The 20462-nt window shown below is 42.1% G+C and overlaps 3 protein-coding genes across 3 annotated transcripts; all 3 read left to right on the top strand.

The window, feature by feature from the left end:
* Window positions 1-7692: 7692 nt before the first annotated feature.
* Window positions 7693-9679, top strand: LOC133737170 (uncharacterized). Its single transcript, XM_062164779.1, has 4 exons — window positions 7693-8086; window positions 8200-8441; window positions 8666-9229; window positions 9341-9679. Exons 1-4 carry the CDS (start codon window positions 7693-7695, stop codon window positions 9677-9679), a joined length of 1539 nt encoding a protein of 512 aa, XP_062020763.1.
* An 874-nt stretch (window positions 9680-10553) lies between these two features.
* Window positions 10554-11747, top strand: LOC133737169 (uncharacterized). The gene is made up of 2 exons (XM_062164778.1): window positions 10554-11037; window positions 11134-11747. The coding sequence occupies exons 1-2, from the start codon at window positions 10554-10556 to the stop codon at window positions 11745-11747; spliced, it is 1098 nt and encodes a 365-aa protein (XP_062020762.1).
* A 766-nt stretch (window positions 11748-12513) lies between these two features.
* On the top strand, window positions 12514-15606 carry LOC133737167 (receptor-like protein 6). Its single transcript, XM_062164777.1, has one exon. It carries the CDS (start codon window positions 12514-12516, stop codon window positions 15604-15606), a length of 3093 nt encoding a protein of 1030 aa, XP_062020761.1.
* Window positions 15607-20462: the final 4856 nt, after the last annotated feature.

Here is a 20462-nt window from a genome sequence, read left to right as displayed (position 1 = left end):
ATCTCCCCCTTTCTCTTCTTGATAGAATCTTGGAGGGATGAGAAGGGATGGACTCTTTGAAGGAATAGGTTCAAGCTACAGAATGGCTGTTCCTATACTTCACGTCCAACTAATGGTGGTTACCATGGCTAGAGGGGGTGCAGAGACTCAAGCTGATATTCGGTTCCTTCACTCTCTGCCCCTCTCGGAGATAATGGGGCGGCTCAACCCGACGTTGGATTCCATAGCTGCTTCCAATTAAGGGGGCTTGGAGGCTCCATTTTCTTTCACTAGAGTCTCCCCTTCTCATGGATAATGGTGTTGGCCAAGCCTATGTTGTATTCCTCTGCCGCTTCCATGTAAAGGGGGCGCGGGGGCTCCGTTACTCCTCTTTTTCCTTCCCTGAAGTCTGCCCCTCCTTGAGATAATGGTGTGGCTCAACCCGACGTTGGATTCCATAGCTGCTTCCACTTGAGAAAAGATTCAGAAGATATCCGAAGATTCCTGTTTTGTATTCTAGCCACTTTTGGCTTTGTAATGAATGTACTGCTTTTGGCCGCAAAGCCACTTTATGAATATAAAAATATTTTCTTATCCTGATATCCAAATATCCGTGAGAAGCCAATAATTGTGTCTCGCAAGGCCCCAAATATAGGCCCACATAGTTGTATATTGAAAATAATATGAACTTTTAAAATATGTTCCGCATCAAAAAGAGCCTTGCGGCGAGGGTTTTGAGAGAATATGTATCTTTTGGATCCACTTGCTTGCTCCCAACTCAAAACTCTTAGCGCCAATAATTCCTTCTTTTGCGAGATTTAAGGCACTAATCACTCGTTGAAAAACAATGGTCGTGAAAAAGTAATCTCGTGAATAGAACAGTTACCTCCTCGAAAACCGTTCGGTCTCCTCACATGCTATTAATCCTCTAATAATAGCTCACTCCTCAAAAACCGCTCCTCACATGCTGCTAGTCCCTTTTTTCCCGAGATTTGGAATCACTAATCTCTATTTACTGACATCGGTTTTGAAATTGAGCTTCATCCCAGGGTGGATATTTGCATGCCTATATCTTCCTCCACATTATAAACCCAAATTTCCAATCCCAAAAGCATTTCATCAACTCGAATATTTCTAACAGCAATCTTTCTTAATTACTCATCATCATCACTCTTCAATTCTTGCATTCTCTCAATCCATCACCAATGGAACCACAAAACCGGCATCCAACAGAGGATGGAGGAAGTAACAAAGCAGCCAGGAGTAGTGCTAACATGCTTCGCAGGAAGAGCAGTACTAGGTGGATTCCCACTACAGATCATATAAGAATCCTAGCCTCAAGGAGCTTTTCTACAACAAGGGAGTTAGGTCCCCAACTATAGAGCAGATTCAGAGGATCTGTCTCCAGCTGAAATGGTACGGCAAGATCAAGTTCAAGAACGTTTATTATTGGTTCGTGAACCAAAGGGCTCGGGAGAAGCAGAAGAAGAGGTCCACTTCGGATGTTCATGTGCCCATGCAAAGATCAGGGCTTGTTGGTGATGACAATGTTACCAATTAGAAACATGAGGATCAGTATATTAACTTTGGATCTTCTGCACCTGCTTCTGCTTCTTCTGCTGGTGTGATGATTGCTTTTAACGGGCAGATGGGGAACTATGGTGGTTATGGATCCATGAACATGGAGAAGAGTGCTAGGGATTGTTCAATCTCAGCTGGAGGGGGAACTAGTTCTACTTTCTTTGACATTAATGTAGAACAAACTTTCATGGAACAAAGAGGAGAAGATCACCAGGAGATTGAAACCCTTTCACTGTTTCCCGTGCATGGTGAGGACATCTTTGGCAACATGAAGACTACTTCCAATGGAGGTGGCGGTCACGGTGGTGGCTCTCACACTTCCCTTGAGCTCAGCCTTTCCTGCGAGGGCAAAGCTGGAAAAAGTTTCTGGAGCTGCTGACTCGGCTTAGTAGCTTCGCGAGTGTAGGAACACTTAGAATTGCCCCCTAAGAGTTGTATTTATGACTTCTTTTTCTTCTTTTTTTTCTTTTTTTTTTTTAGCCATAATTTTGGAGATATAAACTCATCATAGACAGTTGAAAGGGCATCCTAAGACTCAAAACAAAATAAAAACAAGAACAACACATAAAGTGACACAACATACAAGAAAAAACGTTTTGGACTTAGGGATATTTCTCTTCTCCTTTCGGTAACTCCTTTGGAACATGACCAGGTGAAGAGAGGAACAATTTTGGCAGAGCTCAGCTCACTTGATTGACAGGGGACGAGACACTTTGTCAGCACTTCTCGTATCCAAACTAGACCTTAGACATCACATCCCATTGGATGCGCCTACGATGAAGAAGATATTTACCCAAAATTCATTTTGACTCTAATAATAAACAAACAACCAACGAAATAAAAAACAAAGATAAACAAAAACCGAAATATGAATATAAAACCTAAAACAAAGTTAACGAATTTTTTTTTTTTTAGGCTAAATGGGCTTAGTATTTTTTTTTTTTTAAATAAAATAGCTTGAATATTCATATACAAAGCTGTAAAAATTTAGGATTTAGGCTTAGTATTGTATAGTGTTGCTAGACATAGTGAAGAAATGATTATGGGCCTCAAAAACAGGCCTTCATGAATGGGCTTTGCGAGTGTAGGAACACTAGAATTGTCCCCCATGTCTTATGCGCGGTTACTGTCTACGACTCCTCCGAGTCCCAGACATTGGGAAAGTCTTTCTTCAAGTATCTCCCATTGATAGGGTTATGATGGACATCTCCATCCAGGTCCTTGAGATGAAAAGCTCCTTTCTCTAAGATTTTATAGATGATGTACGGGCCTTCCCATCTTGGAGTCCATTTGCCGCGACCATCTAATTTTTCTCCAAGCGGGAGAACTGCTTTCCAAACCAACTCTCCTTCGCTGTAACTCCTTCCCCGCATCCGCTTGTCATAGGACCGATTGTCTTTGTCCCCCAGCATGTCAAAGATGGAAGGCTCGCTATTTCTTCCTTCGCGAGATACTCTCCGCCAAACATTGACTTTACGAGCTGGTGGCGGTTCTTGCCTCGCGGGAACTAGGGACTTCTCCTGAGCGCTGCTCTTGGGGGCACGTGGCTTTTGCTCTTTGTGCGATACTTTGGGCTGCTATTTCTGAACTTGCGGGGAAACGAATCTCTTGGAGGCCAATGCCTCCAATTGTCTCTGATACTCTTCTAGAGGTTTCAGTAATTGCGATGGTTTGATCAGTCCTTGATCTAGTGCTTCCAAGGTTCACTTTGCTTCTCCAAACCTCCACTGGAGTTTTCTCTTCCTTAAAGAGCTCATCTCCACCGCCTTGCCCTTCTTCTGTGTATACCATCTCCCTTCTTTGATGGAGGACGTCGACACTGGCGGAATGTAAGGTCTGGTTAAAACCCCTTACCGCTTATCTACTTGCCCTTCTTCCCTCGCGGTCTTCAACTTTGAATAAGTTTGAGTCCCTTGGAGAAGGAGTTTCTGAACCACTGTGTACTCTTGGGCTGCATGGTTGGAAGTTTCTAGAGGATGATACTAACCGTATTGGCGGCAGAGATCCAAAGCGGACAGTCTGGGATGTTTCCTCATGCAGAGCTTGAGTGTCACATTCTTCCTTGCACCGCGAGCATAGGACGATGGGTAAACGAGTCTTGGATTCCCGCTTCACGACTTTGTCTCCAACCCTTTTCAAATCCTTAGCCGCGTGGTCTGGATTTTGATTCTGCTGATCTTTTTCACCCCATGCCACGTCCACCATGTTGATGCCGGTATCTGGGAAGGGATCTAGGTCCACCAACGCTGCTGCTGTTGTCGGCGCCTCTACTTGCAAACTACCGTTATTTAACCAGATTTGGATCTGATCCTTCAGCTTAACACAATCGGATGTATTATGATTCCACATATTATGGAGTTTGCAGTATTTCTTCCCCCTTAGCTGCTCTGGTTTGGGAAATGGACCGAAGTCGGTTTTCACCATCTTCGCGGTGATCATTTAATCCAAGATTTCATGCACTTTGTTCGCGTCGTAAGTATAACTTGTGAACTCTGGTTTGGTGAAAACCACCGACTTGAGCTTCACCGGCTCTTTGTACAGCTTCAGTTGCTTTAGCGTTGAAGCCTTTTTTCCAGTGAGTTCCAGGGCAGCTATCTCGTCTTCTTCAGACTCATCAGCCTCTGCTGTACTAGATTCCTCACTCTTGTAGTAAGGATCAAAGGAACTGGATTGATGGCTGAGCGCAGCCACTGTTCGGCGTTTCCCTGGGATGTATGTCCCCTTCGAGGCGTTTTTCATAGCGTCCATCTCCCTGAGCAAGTGCTCGAAACTTCCTACTTCTGTGATCAGTTCCCCCATGGAATTGAACATGCTTCCATGCTGTTTTTTGCGTTGGCGGGGCTCTAAGCCTTTGATTGCCAACTTCACCAGTTCTTTCTCCGGCAGAATCACGTTCAACTTTCCTTTCTGGATCTGAAAGCGCTGAAGGTACATGACAGCGGATTCAGTTGGCTGCTGAGCCATCTGAGTGAGTGAAGCCAGATCTACTTCCGGGTCGATAGTCCCGAAGGTTTCCTTGAACAGCTTCTCCATCGCGGGCCAACTCGCAACTGATCCCGGTTGCAGCTTAGTGAACCATGTGAAGGCAGACCCCGATAAAGAAGTAGCGAAGATGTTACACTTCAGATTGTCGTCGTTCTGGTACTGGCCACACTGTACTCGAAACCTAACCAAATGGGCCGCGACATTTTCAACTTCCTCTCCCGAGAAAGTAAAGAACGTAATGTTCTTATATCCCCTAGGATAAGGTGTCTATGTCATATGCGGTGGGAAGGGCCCCTGGTAGGCCTCCTCCAGGTTAGGCCTTTGGTTCGCGGCCCTGATCATTGCTTCTACCTCCTCTCTCCTTACATATCTTGGATCAGGAGGAGGTGGGTGAACCACTGTATCATCAACTGGCCAGATCAGCGGTGGGGCCTGTGAAGCCTGATTAACCAAAGATACGCCGCCTCCATGGGTCATTTTGTGTCGGGTTGACGTCTGTGACGTAAAACCCACTGCTGGCTGACCCTTTGTGGCTGCGGTGACCTTCGCTGGACTTTCAACCCGGTCGGTACCATAATGGTTTGCTAGAGGTGGATCGTGGTGCACGTATTCAACTCCGTCGCTGTCATATTGGGGAAACGGGCTATGATCAACAAAGGCCCCTTCATTGATTTTCAAAGTCCTGGTCCCTTGCGTGACTGATGACGCGGTGTTGTTCTTCCCACCCGTTGCCAGAGTAGTCTCTTTACCTCTGACTGATGCGGCAGTAGCGGATGTGGCCGTACTGCCGCCGCTTGCTTTTTCTCGAGCATTTGGTGGTATGTACTTGCCAGATATGGGAGACTGACCTAGAGAACCTAGAATGGTGCTAGATCTCCCAGTGTTTTATGTAGAACCTCTTTGGCCTGATCGAGGTCATCCTTCTGCATGGCCACCTGGGTCGCGACGTTGGATCCTTCTTTGCGAATCGTCGTGACTTCTGAAGCGATGTGTTTGCTTGCGACCAACAGCTCTTCGTGGTTCTTCTGCATTTTTTGGTTCATGCCATCCAATTTCCCTTGTGTTTGTTGTGCCCCTAGCTCAAGCCTCTTGACCGAGATCGTGAACTCATCAAGCCGTCGACGGTCCTCCGCAAGGGCTTTTTCCATCTTCTCATGGTATGCAGCAGAATTATGTTGAAGGATATTAAGCCGCTCTTCTATGGTCGCATTTTCTGGAACGAGAATAGGCATAAAGTCAATAGTTGTAACTGCGCTCGCGGCTACCTGGGTAATGCTAGACGTATCGCCAGCCTGATTAGGCTGGGTGGCGGGAACTTTCTAGCCTTCAGTAGTAGGATGTTGATTTCCTCCTCGTTCAAATGACATCTCTGTCGATGGAGGGTGGGGAGAAAATCTTTTGATTACTTGTTCTTCGGAAAGACCACGACAGTCTGCACGCGAGTGCGGTCTGTAACTGGAGGTCTTATGTTTCGGGCAGTTAACGTAAACCTTTTGATAAGGGTTTGCGCTTGACTGCCCAATGGCTTCTGGAAGTCTGAATTGAAAGTAGCTGAATTCAATAAGACACTGTGAATCAAGGTTTAGACGTGCGGCCCAAGTATAGTCGCCTAGACACAAACTTTCTTTCAAATCCTTTGGGCAACCTTATTGAAATGGCCAGGTGGGGGAGGGCGAACAAAAGAGGCAGAATCCATTTTGGCATGAACTACTCCCACATAGTGGTTTAGGCTCATTTGTACGCACTTCTGGATTCAATAACCTGTTATGAACGTTGTCCCCTTTCTAGACACCATTTCACATAGGCTATACTTACTAAGATGAGAAAGATCATAAGTGTGAAGACAGTTCAACAAGTGTTAATAAAAACCGCCCTTAACCTTAAGGGACCTGAACTACGCACCAATAAGGAGTTTAGGTCAATATTAACAAAAGAGACTTCACCTATTCCGTTATGATTCACAACCCCTTACTAACCTCAACTTCTTAATAGTGGTGTGATTTACAGCTCACAGTATGTCCCACTGGGCGTGCCAAAATGTTTGGCTCCAATTTTCCTTGAGCTGGTCAACAGTCTCTTTTCTTGCGCGGGCGTGCCAGCACCGTTCGGGTGCGGTCGTCGGGGGTGTCCTTTGACCTGACTTCTTTCAAGCAATTGTGGACGAGGAGAGCACCAACCTCGTCGTGGGATTCTTTGTGCCTCATGGCGAGGACTTTTGCTGAGCTTCTTCAAAATCACAATCGATACTCGATGTTGTAGATCGAGCAGAGCGAGAACTACTAGGAAGTGAGGAGAACTTGCTAAAGCGTGACTTTAGCTTGGCTGGAAGGTTTGGTATCACTGACAGTCGGCTCTTGAGGAGACTAGGACTGGAGTGTTACTACCGGTAAGAGAAGGAGAGGGTTGCTCTAGAGAGGCTTGGATAATCTTAGAGATTGTTGTTGATGAATTGTGTGTTGAAGTGTTTCTTTGTAACCTCTATTTATAGGCTACCATGCCAAAGTGGTTGGCCTTAAACAAATGATAGTGGAGCTAAGGAATGATGAGTTTTGGAGATAAGGAAGCATAATTGGAGATAAGGAATGATGAATTTTGGAGATAAGGAAGCACTTTCGGCTCCTTTATTCCTTCAACTATATCTCCATCAAGAATTAAGATTTTGACCGCGACTTCTTCATAACAAATGTTCCAATATGAGTGTAGATCATCCTGGTAAAATTTCAGAGATTTTGGTATAGTGGTCGGGCCGGAAACGCTGCTGGACCTCTTACAGGTCCAGTTTTCCAGTTTTGCTTCTGCAGAAAATTGGACTGATTGTTTGAAGGCCTTCCACTCAAAAATAGCTCTGGCACTCTTCATAATAAATGATCCTTGGGCTTTCTAGATTTAATCTAGAAAGTTTTAGCTCATTTGGATTTCGTTTGGTTAGTCTGCCGCCCTCCTTCCTTGTTTAGCTCGGTTTCTCCTAGCCGAAGTAGGAAAAATGTGCTAAAGTTGACTTTTCATGCTTCCATAGTAGGCTTTATTTAGCCTCTAAATATATATTTTGAACTTGTCGACAATATATAGCTTGAGCCACTGACATTGGCTCAATTTCTCCAAGACGTGCCTTGTCAGGCCAAAATGCTCATTTTGGGTCCAAACACCATGAAAATTCTATGTTGGAACTGTAAAGGCAGCGCCTGGCCTGGTTTTGTGGCGCAGTGCCTCTTTTATTCTTCCTCTTTAGATCTTGATGTTTTTTGTCTTCTAGATACCAGGGCATTAAGTACTTTACTAAATAAATTGAGGAAGTTTCCTTATGATGATTTTATCTTAATTCCTGCTCATGGTCAATGTGGTGGTTTGATCTTATTTTGGAAAACTAGAACTGTTACTGTCGAACTAATCAAACCCCATGATAGATACATACATTGTATAATCAAGGATAACACTGTTAACAGATCCTGGCTTACAACTTTTGTCTATGCCTTCCCTCAAAAGGAAAAACAAGCCAAGCTCTGGTCGGATTTACTAACTTTACAACCGAATAGTGAGGAAAGTTGGTTGTCATTAGGTGACTTAAACAACATTGTGAACCTTGATGAGAAACTAGGGGCAGCCAAACAGTGACGAATTATATGCTGAATTTTTCAGCTTTCTTGTATAATGCAGGTCTTGTTTCATTACAGGCGCAGGGGCTACCTTATACCTGGACAAACAACCATAAGGATGACACTTTAATTTATGAACGACTGGATAGAGCCTGTGTTAACGCTGCTTTCTTAAACAATTTTCCAAATATCCAATTAGAGAATCTCCCCATTATTGGCTCGGATCATGGACCTATCTGTTTGACAATTAAGAATAATAATGCAAAGAAGGGTAAGGCCGGCCTTCAAGTTCGAAGCAATGTGGTTGTCCCATAAGGGCTTTAAACCACTGGTACAGTAAATCTGGAATCAAAGGAAGGAAACTTGTCCTCTTTTAAATTTTCTAACTATAAGAAACCAGTTCTGCCACCAGGCAAATATATGGAATAAAAATGTGTTTGGAGATATTTTTAGAAGACTAGAGAACCTCAATGACAAGTGTCCAGATATTCAAAATCAACTAATCTTTTCTCCCTGTCTATTTGCAGGAACAACATTGCCAGGTTACAAAAGAACTTCTACAATGCTACAGAGAGGAGGAAATCTATTGGGCCCAGAAAGCGAAGGCAAACTGGCTGAATCTAGGAGATAAAAACACTAGATTCTTTCAAACAAGAGCCAATATAAGGAAAAGGTCAAACAGAATTACCAGAATACAGGACTCGACTGGAAACTGGATAGAAAATGATGAGGGAATCATTAGGACTTTTGTCCACGATTTCAAAAAGCGCTTTCACCTTGACACACCTTCTGTTAATGCTCATTTGCAGAACTTTACTAACATAATTGAACCTTGCATTACTAGTACTAACAATGCCTCTCTTTTGCAGCCTGCATCAGAAGATGAAATTTTGGAAGCTGTCAAGTCTATAGGACCCCTCAAAGCTCCGGGACCGGATGGATTACATGCAATCTTCTACCAGAATTGCGGGACTAAGGTGAAAGATATTGTTGTTCCTATGATTCAATCTTTCTTTTCGGAGAATACTCCTTTAAATTTTTTGAATCTCACAAATATTGCACTTATCCCGAAAATTGAAAAACTTGAAAAGGTTTCGGATTTTAGGCCTATAAGCCTTTGTAATGTCTCTTACAAAATAATTACGAAGATTATGATTAAAAGATTAAGACCCTTGTTACATAAATGCATCTCTAAAAACTAGGGAGCCTTTGCCCCAGGAAGAGTGATTCAGGATAATATTTTAATTGCACATGAACTCTTCTCTGATTTGAAGAAGAAGAAAGGAACTGGAGGTGCGATGGCTGTTAAGCTGGATTTAGAAAAGGCTTATAACTACTTAAATTGGAATTATCTGTTTACTTGCCTACAGAAATTTGGTTTCCATCAAAACTGGATTGATCAAGTTAGGAATTGCATATCCTCAGTGTCTTTCTCCATTCTTCTCAATGGAGTTCCGCAGGGCCACTTCTCCCCCACACAGGGCATTAGACAGGGAGATCACTTTCCCCGTATCTGTTCATCCTGGCTATGGAACCATTGATAAGGCAATTCAATAAGCTGGCAAGTACACACAAGTCTCAGGTAGGTATACTCTCCTCTCCTCTTGGTTTCAGAATTTCAAACCTAATGTTTGCAGATGATTGTCTGATTTTTGTAAAAGCTACCAAAAAGGCTGCTAGACAGATTTTTATGGTTCTTTCCTCTTTCTCTTTAGCTTCTGGTCAGAAAATTAATTTCCACAAATCTTCCCTGTATTTCTCACCTAATTCTCCAACTAGTCTTAAAAGGGACATTGTCAACATTCAACAGAAAGCTGCCATTGGAAAATATTTAGGAATTCATAACGTGATCTTCTTGAAGGATCTGCTCAACTCGAAAGAACTTCTCCTCAAGATTACAAACAAGCTTGCAGGATGGAAAAAAGACACTCTCTCCAGAGCAGGTAGATTAACTTTAGTCAAAGCAAATCTTCTCAATATGCCAAATCATGTCATGTCTTGTTTTAAATGCTCTAATAAGGTCACAGATCATATAGACAAGCTTGCAAGGAATTTTTTTTGGGGTACAACCTCCAAAGCATCACCGGTGGCTTGGAACAAGGTTTGCACCCTCAAATCTCTGGGAGGATTGGGAGTTTGACCCACTGCCTATTTCAATAATGCTGCAATTGCCAAGTTGGCTTGGAAAATACTGACTGACCAGGATAACTGGTGGACACAGATTATTAGGAAAAAGTATTTGAGGCAAACTACGTTTTTTCAAGCAAAGAAAAAACATTCTCACTCCCTAGCATGGAGAGGAATATTGGATATAAGGCAGCTTATTCTTAAGGTAATGAGATGGCTAGTAGGCAATGGTAAGTCTATTAAATGTTGGACTTTTAATTGGGTGGTTGATTGACCTTCTACTTGAGGATGCAAGAAGGTATAAACATTGATGAAACAGTGGCAGATTACATTCAGGAGCATAACTGGAATAGTGATAAACTTTTAAGGATTCTGGACTCAACTGTGGTGAACCAGATACAAGGTATCCCGATTCCTGTTTCCGATCAGGAAGATGAGTGCATTTGGGGCGGCCCATCTGACAATGGTAAATTTACGGTAAAATCTGCTACATGGCTACAACTACCTGAAGCAAATAATCATAGCAGCTTAGAATTACTAAAGAAGCTCTGGAAGCTTAATGTTCCCCCCAAAATTCAACTTTTTGGCTGGCTGCTCTTCAGAGGAAGGCTTAAGACAAGGGATCGACTTTCCAGGTTTGGATATGTCGAGGACAATTCTTGTCCGATGTGTGACAATGATAATGAAACAGCGGACCATTTGTTTGGATGCTGTGAGTTTACAAAAGAAGTTTGGAGGCTATCCAACCTTGATGCTCTGCCTTGGAATGAAGGTTATCTTCAAGTCTTCAGGAAATTGTTTATTGAACAACCATGCAACCGTGATCTATTTGCCAAGCTTCTAACTCTATGCTAGCAAATATGGAAAGCTAGGAATGATGCTATTTTCCGTGGAGTCATCTCTTGCCCCAGATCCATTGTCGCAGCTGCTGCGGCATTTCAAAACACTGACATTCAGGAAGTTCGGTCTTCAGGTGGAGGTCCTCCGCAAAACTCTCTCCACACCATCGTCTGGCAGCCTCCACCGCCAAAAGCTATGAAAATCAATTTTGACGGGTCAGGACAAGATTCATCTACGACAGAGGAATTTGTAATCCGGAATAAGGAAGGTATACCTCTGTTTGCGGCTGCTAAAGGCTTTGGCAAAACTACGGTGCCAGTGGCTGAAGCTACTGCTCTAAGAAATAGCCTGGATTGGGCCTTGCGATTGAATTATCTGAACGTTCAGGTTGAAGGAGACTCCAAGGTGGTTATTGATGCTGTCCTGGGAAGAACACACCCCTCTTGGAGGATCGCTAAAATTATTCAAGACATTAGACATCTAGCTTCTAGATTTACCACAATTACCTTTAGACATATCTATCGAAAGGCGAATTTTGTTGCCGACTCTATTGCTCACCTTGGGCACTCCTCTATTGACGGGTTTTCTAGACGAACACTGTTCCTAGGAATGCTTCTAATGCCCTATTGTTTGATGTTGTAAATTTGGTTGCCGAAGAGGCTTCCGTATTTAACCTAATCTTTTCATATCTAAAAAAAAAAAAACAATTATGCAACATGAAGAAAACCACGAGACATGAACAAATCGATGTGGAACATATTCTTCTGGAGAGTGCCGGTATAGCAACAGCCTCTAGTCCACATCACCCATTATATAGTAGAAATCATCTTTTCTTTTGTGATAACTAATTCCATTAATCCATTTTCAAAAGAAAAAAGAAAAGCTAAAAATGGGTACTTCAGAGGATGGTGATCACGCAGTGGGGCCCCTGGCTTTTCTAGACACGGAGCAAAAGAAGGATTAGGAATGTGATGGTAGTATTGACTGGATCCAGTCATGCCTCTTGGTTTTGGTTAATGCCGTTGTCATGCAATTAAAAAACAATAAATTAGGGATTATTGGTTGTTAATGCCGTTGTCATGCTTTTCTACAGTGATCATAATGAACTAGTCTTGGACTTGAAATTTGATCAAATATAACAAAAAACAAAAAAACTTTAAAAAGCAAATTCTGCGTCCATTGATCAATACATGTTCTCCGTGTTTGGGTCTGGGTCGTGTTCTCCGTGTTTGGGTCGTTGCCGCTTTTTTCTTGTGTGTATTGAAAAGAAAAGAAAAGAAATTGACACGTACGTGGTTGACTGGCCCATACAGCTCTCTCTCTCTCTCTCTCTCTCTCTCTCACTCTCTTCCATAAAAATGTATGCTTTCTCCAGATCATCTAGCGCAGAATGATCAAAACATCAATTATGGGGCTATCACTGAGCTTGTGGACTAGTCTCATGCTTTCGAAACGAGTAATTCTCTTCATGTTTCATATCTTGGTTATTGCCAACTCTTTACACTCTCTGCAGCAGCCATCATCTTCCTGCCATGACGACGAGAGCTTCGCCTTGCTCCAGTTTAAGCAAAGCTTTGTCATCAATGAATCTGCTTCTGTTGGTGAGGGTGCTTATCCAAAGGTTTTGTCATGGAAACCAGCTGCTGCTAAAGGATGCTGCTCATGGGACGGGGTCGAGTGTGATGAGAAGACAGGTCATGTGATTGGACTTGATCTCAGTAGTAGCTGTCTCTCCGGCTCTATCAGCTCCAACAACACCCTCTTCCACCTTGTTTATCTTCAGAGCCTGAATCTTGCCGACAATGACTTCAATCAATCTAAAATTCCTACTACCATCAGGAATTTTCCAATGCTCCGTTATCTTAACCTCTCCGGCAGTTTCTTTTCTGGTCAAATCCCATCTGAAATTTCTCACTTGCCCAAATTGTTGTCCCTGGATCTATCCTCCAATAGTTACAGCAGTAACGGTGAAAGATCACTGAAGCTAAACCAGTCTGATCTAAGAAGGCTAGTTCAAAACTCAACTAGTCTAGAAAAGCTTCATCTCAGCTCCGTCATCATTTCTGCACCAGTACCCGATTCCTTGGCAAATTTATCATTTTTGACATCTCTCCTCCTAGAGTATTGTGAGCTGCTAGGCGAATTCCCAGTAAGTATTTTAAAATTACAGAGTTTAAAATTTCTTAATATAGAATCAAATCCAGATCTCACATGTTTTTTGCCGGCATTTGAACAAACAAGTCCTCTCATGTCATTGAGAGTTTCTAGAACAAGGTTTTCTGGAGACTTCCCTTCATCAATTGAAAAGCTTGATTCACTGAATGAGTTTGTTGCTAGTCGATGCAATTTTTCAGGTTTCCTTCCATCTTCACTAGGTAATCTTAGGCGGCTGGTTTATTTAGACCTTTCAAATAACACACTTACTGGCTCAATCCCTGCTTCTTTGGCAACCCTTACCCAACTGTCATATCTGTCACTTGATAATAATAATTTCAGTGGTTACATCCCCCCTTCTCTTGGAAATCTAACCCAGCTCACAACACTTTTGCTTGCATCAAATCAATTAACTGGTCCAATCCCATCTTCTCTAGGAAACCTCACCCAGCTCACTGAGTTAGACCTTTCTGGTAATGATTTCGATGGTCACATCCCGTCTTCCATCGGAGATCTCAACCAGCTCATAACACTTTCACTTCCCATGAATCAATTAACTGGGCCAATCCCATCTTCTCTAGGCAATCTTAGCAAACTAACTGCTCTAGATCTTTCTTCAAATAATTTGCACAGTTCCATTCCCGAGTCCTTATCCAATCTCACGAATCTCGAGTATCTTTATCTAGATAATAATAGTTTGAGCGGCAAAGTAAATTTCCAAATGTTTCAAAAGTTACAAAATCTCATCGTACTGTATTTATCTGGAAATAAATTGGAATTATTTTTCGAAGAGACAAGGTTTCTGAATGCAACAGCAACTTTTCCAAACCTAATGACTCTAGGATTGGGTTCTTGCAACATAACAGAGTTCCCAAGTTTCCTAAGATTTCAAGAAAATTTGAGGTGGCTGGATCTTGCTGAGAATGGAATGCATGGTCAAGTACCGAAATGGATGTGGAACGTAAGCACAGAAAGTTTGACAGTCATGAACATTTCTCATAACTTCCTTTCCGGCTTTGACCAACCTCCAGTTGTTCTATCGTGGAGCGGCCTACAACTCTTGGATCTCTCGTCCAACGTGATTCAGGGATCACCACTGATACCTTCACCATCCATTGAGTACTATCTGATTTCAAACAATAAGCTAAGTGGAAAACTTTCGCCTTTGATTTGCAATCTGACATCTCTGAATTACCTTGATTTGTCAGATAACAAGTTGAGTGGCATGCTTCCGCCGTGTGTCGGGAACTTCAGTGATAATCTGCGAGTTTTAGACCTTGGAAACAACTCTTTTGAAGGCCATCTCCCTCAAACATACACGAGAAATCTGACGATGTTTGATGCTAGTGATAACAAATTGCAGGGGAGATTACCAAGGTCATTGGCGAATTGCGTAATGCTCGAGTTTCTTGTTCTGTCAAACAATGAATTCAATGATGTTTTCCCCTTTTGGTTGGGGACTCTCCCGGAGTTGAAACTTTTGGCACTGCGCCATAATGCGTTCCACGGTGTGATAAGGAAACCTGAAAAGAATCTAGATCATTTCCTTCAATTGCGCATTCTTGATCTATCTTTCAATAATTTCTCAGGCAACTTCCCATTTGAATACATATTCTCTGGAAATGCAATCAAAGGTACCACTTCGAATCAATTCTCATACATGAAGACAAATGTTCTTTTTAATCCTTCATATGGCTGTAAGTATTTCTCCTTCACAATCACAAGTAAAGGTGTGAACTTATTCTATCCCAAGATTCCAGAGGACTTTGCAGCCATTGACATCTCAAGCAACAGATTCGAAGGGAAGGTTCCTGAATTCATTGGGGCCCTGACGGGGCTTCGTTTGCTCAATATGTCCAACAACATTCTCACTGGTTTGATCCCCTCATCCTTGGGAAAATTAAAGTTGCTTGAATCGTTGGACCTTTCACAGAACAAACTCTCAGGGCAGATCCCTCGACAACTGACACAGATTACATTCCTTGCAAAATTCGATGTCTCTCACAACAATCTCAGTGGTCCTATTCCTCGTGGAACCCAGTTTGCTACATTTGAGAGTACTTCATATGAAGGAAACCTGGGGTTGTGTGGAGATCCATTGCCAAAGAAATGTGGCAATGAAGCTCCTCATCAATTGCCACCTTCAACAAAAGAAGAAAATAGTTCTGATTTTGGAAATGAATTGGATTGGATATTTGTTCTGGCAGGATCTGTGAGTGGGTTGCTAGTTGGAGTGGTTCTTGCAGACGTCCTCTTCACAAGGAAGCACGAGTATTTCCTTAAGATTGTGGGGATACTAATCAGACTAATGAAAAGGAAGAGTGAGAAGAGGACTCGGAGAAATTGAGCTTATTTGTTTGCCTAATGCATCTACTCTTTCTTTATTTCTTTCCCCATGTGTGTTTGTGTTTCTTTCTTTCTCCTCTGTATTAAGCTTCTTTAGTGTGTACGTTGAGTTCAGGTACGTAAAAGTTCAGTTCCTTGTTCATCTCATTCAGACGAATTAATGCCTTGTCTAACATCAAGCCATGAATGTGCATATATTAATTGTTTCTGTTCCTAGACAAAATTCAGAACATTCAATTACTGAGAAACAGAATGAATATAGAGTAGACAAAAACATGTTTAATTATCAACTAAATTTGATTGGAGTGTAGAAAAATTCAGAGCTTATGCCTTCTGCTTCTTCTTTTTTTTTTTTTGGATAGACTGGGGCCAAAAAGCCCAACAAACAAAACAACTACATGGTTCCTAAAAGAGAAAAATGCAGCTACCCTCCCCAAACTATTCTGTCAAGACCAATTTGATACCCAAATTCTCAAAAGTATCAGTGTGATACCCTAACACATATTTTGACATCAACGTGATACTTCCGTCAAAAATTTCTAACGGCTCCGTTTATTTGCTGACGTGGCAAGCACGTGGGTCCTATGTGATATTTTTATCAAGGGTAGAATAGTCTTTTACTGCTAACTAATTAAAAAAAAAAAAAACGGAGCACAGAGGCACAGAGCTCCATCTCTCTCTCTCTCTCCTCTCTCTTTCTCTCCTGGTTCTGGTTTTCGGGTTTCTGGGTTTTGATGGCTTTGAAGGCTATCAGTCTCTCGCTCTCTCTCCTTCTCTCGACCCCCGTCTCATCTTTCTCACCAACTTCATCCTTGATTTCTTCGCTATCCACCATGCCTCCATATCCATAGTAGCTATTGGTACTCCTCCACAACCAGTCGATTTGGACACCAACATCGACGCCGATGATGCCACAGCAGCCGTCGATTCCGAAGACGACGAGGATCACCATCCCCAAAACGACGCCGTTGTTTCCCACTAGCAGCTGCTTCCCAACGACGAATTGTGAACCAGGGGCAGAGGGGAGTGTCATCACTCAGATTAAACGATGACGTTAATGGGGGTAGAAGTGAAGAAGAAGAAGAGATTGGAGGAAGTTCTGATTCGGTGATCACGAGAGCGATCAGAGAGGATGAGAGTAGCCGGAAGGCACCGTTGACGCCGGAGAATGCAACGAGGGTTATGGGCCGGCTGCTGGCGTCTGAGTCGCAGTGGCGGAAGTGGTCGAGCGGCCTTGATGGTGGCGGACAGAATGAAAGACGTGATTTTGAGGGGGGAGAAGGAAGAGGTGGAGGAGGAGGCCTCGCATGGTTTCGGGATCGAAGTCTGGAGGTGGTTCATCTTCTTTTGCTTGAGGTGTTTGATTTGCAGGGAATCAGGGATAAGAGGTTCTGTGATTTTCGCCATTGTTGTTGAGGCAGTGGAGCTCGCTCTTTAGCTTCAACTCTTCACTCAAATCGAGCAATTGACAGTGTGTGGGAGAAGCCAAAGGTACCAAGTACCAACTGCCAAGTATTTTTCTTGGTGTAATTGTGCTCAATTGCTATCTGGATTGGTTTTGCTTTTTTGGTTATGCTGGGTTTGTTTTTAGTTCTGGTATACATGAATTCATAGTTATATGTTGCTTTGACCTGGTGATTGTGATTTTGATCGGAGTTTCTGGTATCTGTTGTTACTGACATGACGGCGGCAGTGGAGGAGGAGGACGTTGAGGCTATGGCGGCGGAGGAGGAAAGCTGCTGAGCGGATAAGAAGGAGATCGGTTTTGGAGGAGAGGAAGACATGGGTGTCTCCGGGTGCCCAGAGCAGTTTTCTGGTGCAGAAAGATTTGATTTTTTTTTTTTAATCATGTCACCCAACTTTCGTTTTGGGTCCGTCCGCCGGCAGTTGAATGCGAAGAACATGGATTTGTAGCAGAAATTGGAGAGGATGATGGCAACGTTGGTGATGGTTTGGGCGGAGGAGGAGAGAGAAGAAGAAGAGGACTGAGGTTGAAGAAGAAGCAGAAGCCATTTTTCTTTGATTCTTGGGTGGAGGAGAAGGAGCGGAGCTTGCGGCGGTTTGGCTAGAACAAAATCCCAGACGAACAAGAAGAAGAAAAAAAGAAGAAAAATAAATGAAAAGAAAAAAAATGAATTAACAAAAAAAAGGGTAAATTGGTCATTTCACTTTTTTGGGGGGCCCACGTGCTTGCCACGTCAGCAAATAGGCGGAGCCATTAGGAATTTTTGACGGAAGTATCACGTTGATGTCAAAATATGTGTTTGGGTATCACACTGATACTTTTGAGAGTTCGGGTATCAAATTGGCCTTGGCAGAATAGTTTAGGGAGGGTAGCTGCATTTTTCTCTTCCTAAAATTAGGACTTTCACTTGAATCCTCTAACAGAGCTTGAGTTACGTCAGAGGGGGGCTGTGCCATAGAATGCAACGCCCAGATCACCATCTAAGCAACATTTGGATAGTATATCAGCAACATTATTCATTTCCATGTGGACATGACCCAAACTATACTCCAAGCTAGAAAGAAACTTGAAGGTGCAAACAAGAGTTAATTAATGATGGACTTAAAACTGCATCAGATAGACAAAGGTCTCAGAATCATACTCAATGGCCAGTCTTTCAATTCCCAACCTAATAGCCATTTTGAGACCAAGTAAAAGACCCCATGCTTCAGCTACAATCATTTCCTCATTGCCAATGAAAGCAGCAAATCCCTCAATTCACACACCGTAATAGTCTCGGATGACGCCACCAGCTCCAATCTTGCCACTCTGTAAGCTCTTCGCTCCATCGACATTAAGTTTATACCATCTAGGACAAGGTTTGGACCACTTGACAGGAATGAAGCAACTTGTTTTCTCAACATTACCAATACCCTGAGCATTATACCAAGCTTTGACACTGTCAATTATACCAAGCTGTTATCTATGTAGTTCACAGATCTTGTTTGGATTTTGGACAATAATTTCACAATTTAGAATAAAAATGAACAAAAGAAAGTGAAACAGCATCATGTCGCTCAATCAAAATTTGAAACAAATAATGAAATAGGAGACAGTGAGAGGACAAACCCAAAAACAAAGCTAGTTCTAGCTAAGTAAATGGAAAAGATAATCCTCTTCCCATGAAACTCATAGACATTGTGCAACGTTGCTCTATCACATTCCAAGAAATAAGATGCTTCTCAAGCAAGGCATCAAACAGTGAGCTATCATCTTTTGTATCAACACACTAGAAATAACCACAAAACCCTTCCCAAAAAAAAAGATAACCACAAAATACTAAACCACTTCATCTCGTGATTCTCATGTACCAACTTCGAGCTAAGCCTATATCTTTGGGTACATGTCCGGCACGTTTATGAATCATCGAAAGGCACATATCTCCTAAACTTTAGTAGTCATTTGGGACACTTAATTTTTTTTCAATCATTTCATCGAACACCTTCCATGTACAACCTATCTCCCCAAAATTTACTTATGTTAACAACAATGACGGCTGAAACAAACAAATGCACGTAAGTGGCAGACTAAGCGCTGCCCACATTGCCAAATTAATATCATGTCCTTCCCAAACGCCGGATCTAAACCATACGACTTGGTCGAAAGCTGTGAATGTTATCAAGCCTATTGATTTGGACTAAATACTCGTTACTCCTCATACTTTTGCATGAAAAACAGTTTAGTCCAAAATTTTAAAATTAAACAGTTTAGTCCTTATTTTTTCTAATTCTCACACAACATGTCCTAAAATAACTATTATACCCCTCACTTTTTATTTTTTTATTTTTCTTTCTTTTTATTTTTATTTTTTCTGCCTCTCTCTCTCTCTCTATACACACACACACACACACACACACACACACACACACATATATATATATATGTGTGTGTCTGTGTATATATGTGTATATATATATATATATATAGAGAGAGAGAGATATATATATATATATATATATATGTGTGTGTGTGTGTGTGTGTAGAGAGAGAGAGAAAAAAAAAGTGAGGGGTATAATAGTTATTTTAGGATCTATTGTGTGAGAATTAGAAAGAGTAAGGACTAAACTGTTTTTCATGCAAAAGTATGAGGAGTAACGAGTATTTTTTTTTTTTTTTTTAAAAAACCTCACCCCATTCCCACCCTTGATGGGGCTCGAACTCCTGACCTCTTATATATGAGATCAAAGCCTTACCACCCCACCAAACACACACACCCAGGAGTAACGAGTATTTAATCTTTAATTAAACAAGAAAGACAAACGTGACACGTAATGGACATGCTTACGTTAATCCGTCCAATGAAAATGGATGCTTGGCTATCGTCAATGATTTACGTGGTGAGTAACTCAATAGAATGTGCATTGATAGAAGCAGTGATGAACATTTTTCTAAGTAGTCTCTAACATTTATACGGCTCAATATACAGCTTTTACAATCACTATTTGTAATTTGGATGGGAATTTTAGCTTGAAAAAATGTATATAGAAAAACCCTCCGCGCCCGGCCTTTTGCGTAAGAATGAGCTTCCAGCGTGCGGGCCCCACCATTACGGAGGAACTTATATTAAACGGAGTAAGAGGGAATGGTAGTTCAAACACGTGGCGCCTGGATATCCACCAACCATGCTTCACACTTTCAGAGATTGGATTGATGGTGTCAGTATCTCCCTTTGTTTTTCTATTTTATATTGTGGAAAACGGCATCTTCCCTACGAAAACGGCATCTTCCATCTTTCTTTAATCTTTCTTTTGTTTTGGGATCTGAACCCTACGAAAATGCTCTGGCCCACTCTACTTTAGCGATGCCTAAACTTATCTTTTTGATATTTAATATAATGGTTTCATTTTCCCTAC

Source organism: Rosa rugosa, chromosome 3 (genome assembly GCF_958449725.1).
Source record: "Rosa rugosa chromosome 3, drRosRugo1.1, whole genome shotgun sequence".
NCBI classification, from domain to species: Eukaryota; Viridiplantae; Streptophyta; class Magnoliopsida; order Rosales; family Rosaceae; genus Rosa; species Rosa rugosa.
The sequence above is the reverse complement of the archived record's forward strand: the minus strand, read 5'-3'. Positions and strand labels throughout refer to the sequence as shown.

Coding starts and splice junctions, on each gene's coding strand:
- LOC133737169 (XM_062164778.1), top strand. CDS start 10,554: ATGCAAGAAGGTATAAACATTGATGAAACAGTGGCAGATTACATTCAG. Junction 11,038..11,133: donor TGCTCTGCCTTGGAATGAAG/GTTATCTTCAAG, acceptor AAATATGGAAAG/CTAGGAATGATGCTATTTTC.
- LOC133737170 (XM_062164779.1), top strand. CDS start 7,693: ATGAAAATTCTATGTTGGAACTGTAAAGGCAGCGCCTGGCCTGGTTTT. Junction 8,087..8,199: donor ACAACCGAATAGTGAGGAAA/GTTGGTTGTCAT, acceptor TGTATAATGCAG/GTCTTGTTTCATTACAGGCG. Junction 8,442..8,665: donor TTCAAGTTCGAAGCAATGTG/GTTGTCCCATAA, acceptor GTCTATTTGCAG/GAACAACATTGCCAGGTTAC.
- LOC133737167 (XM_062164777.1), top strand. CDS start 12,514: ATGGGGCTATCACTGAGCTTGTGGACTAGTCTCATGCTTTCGAAACGA.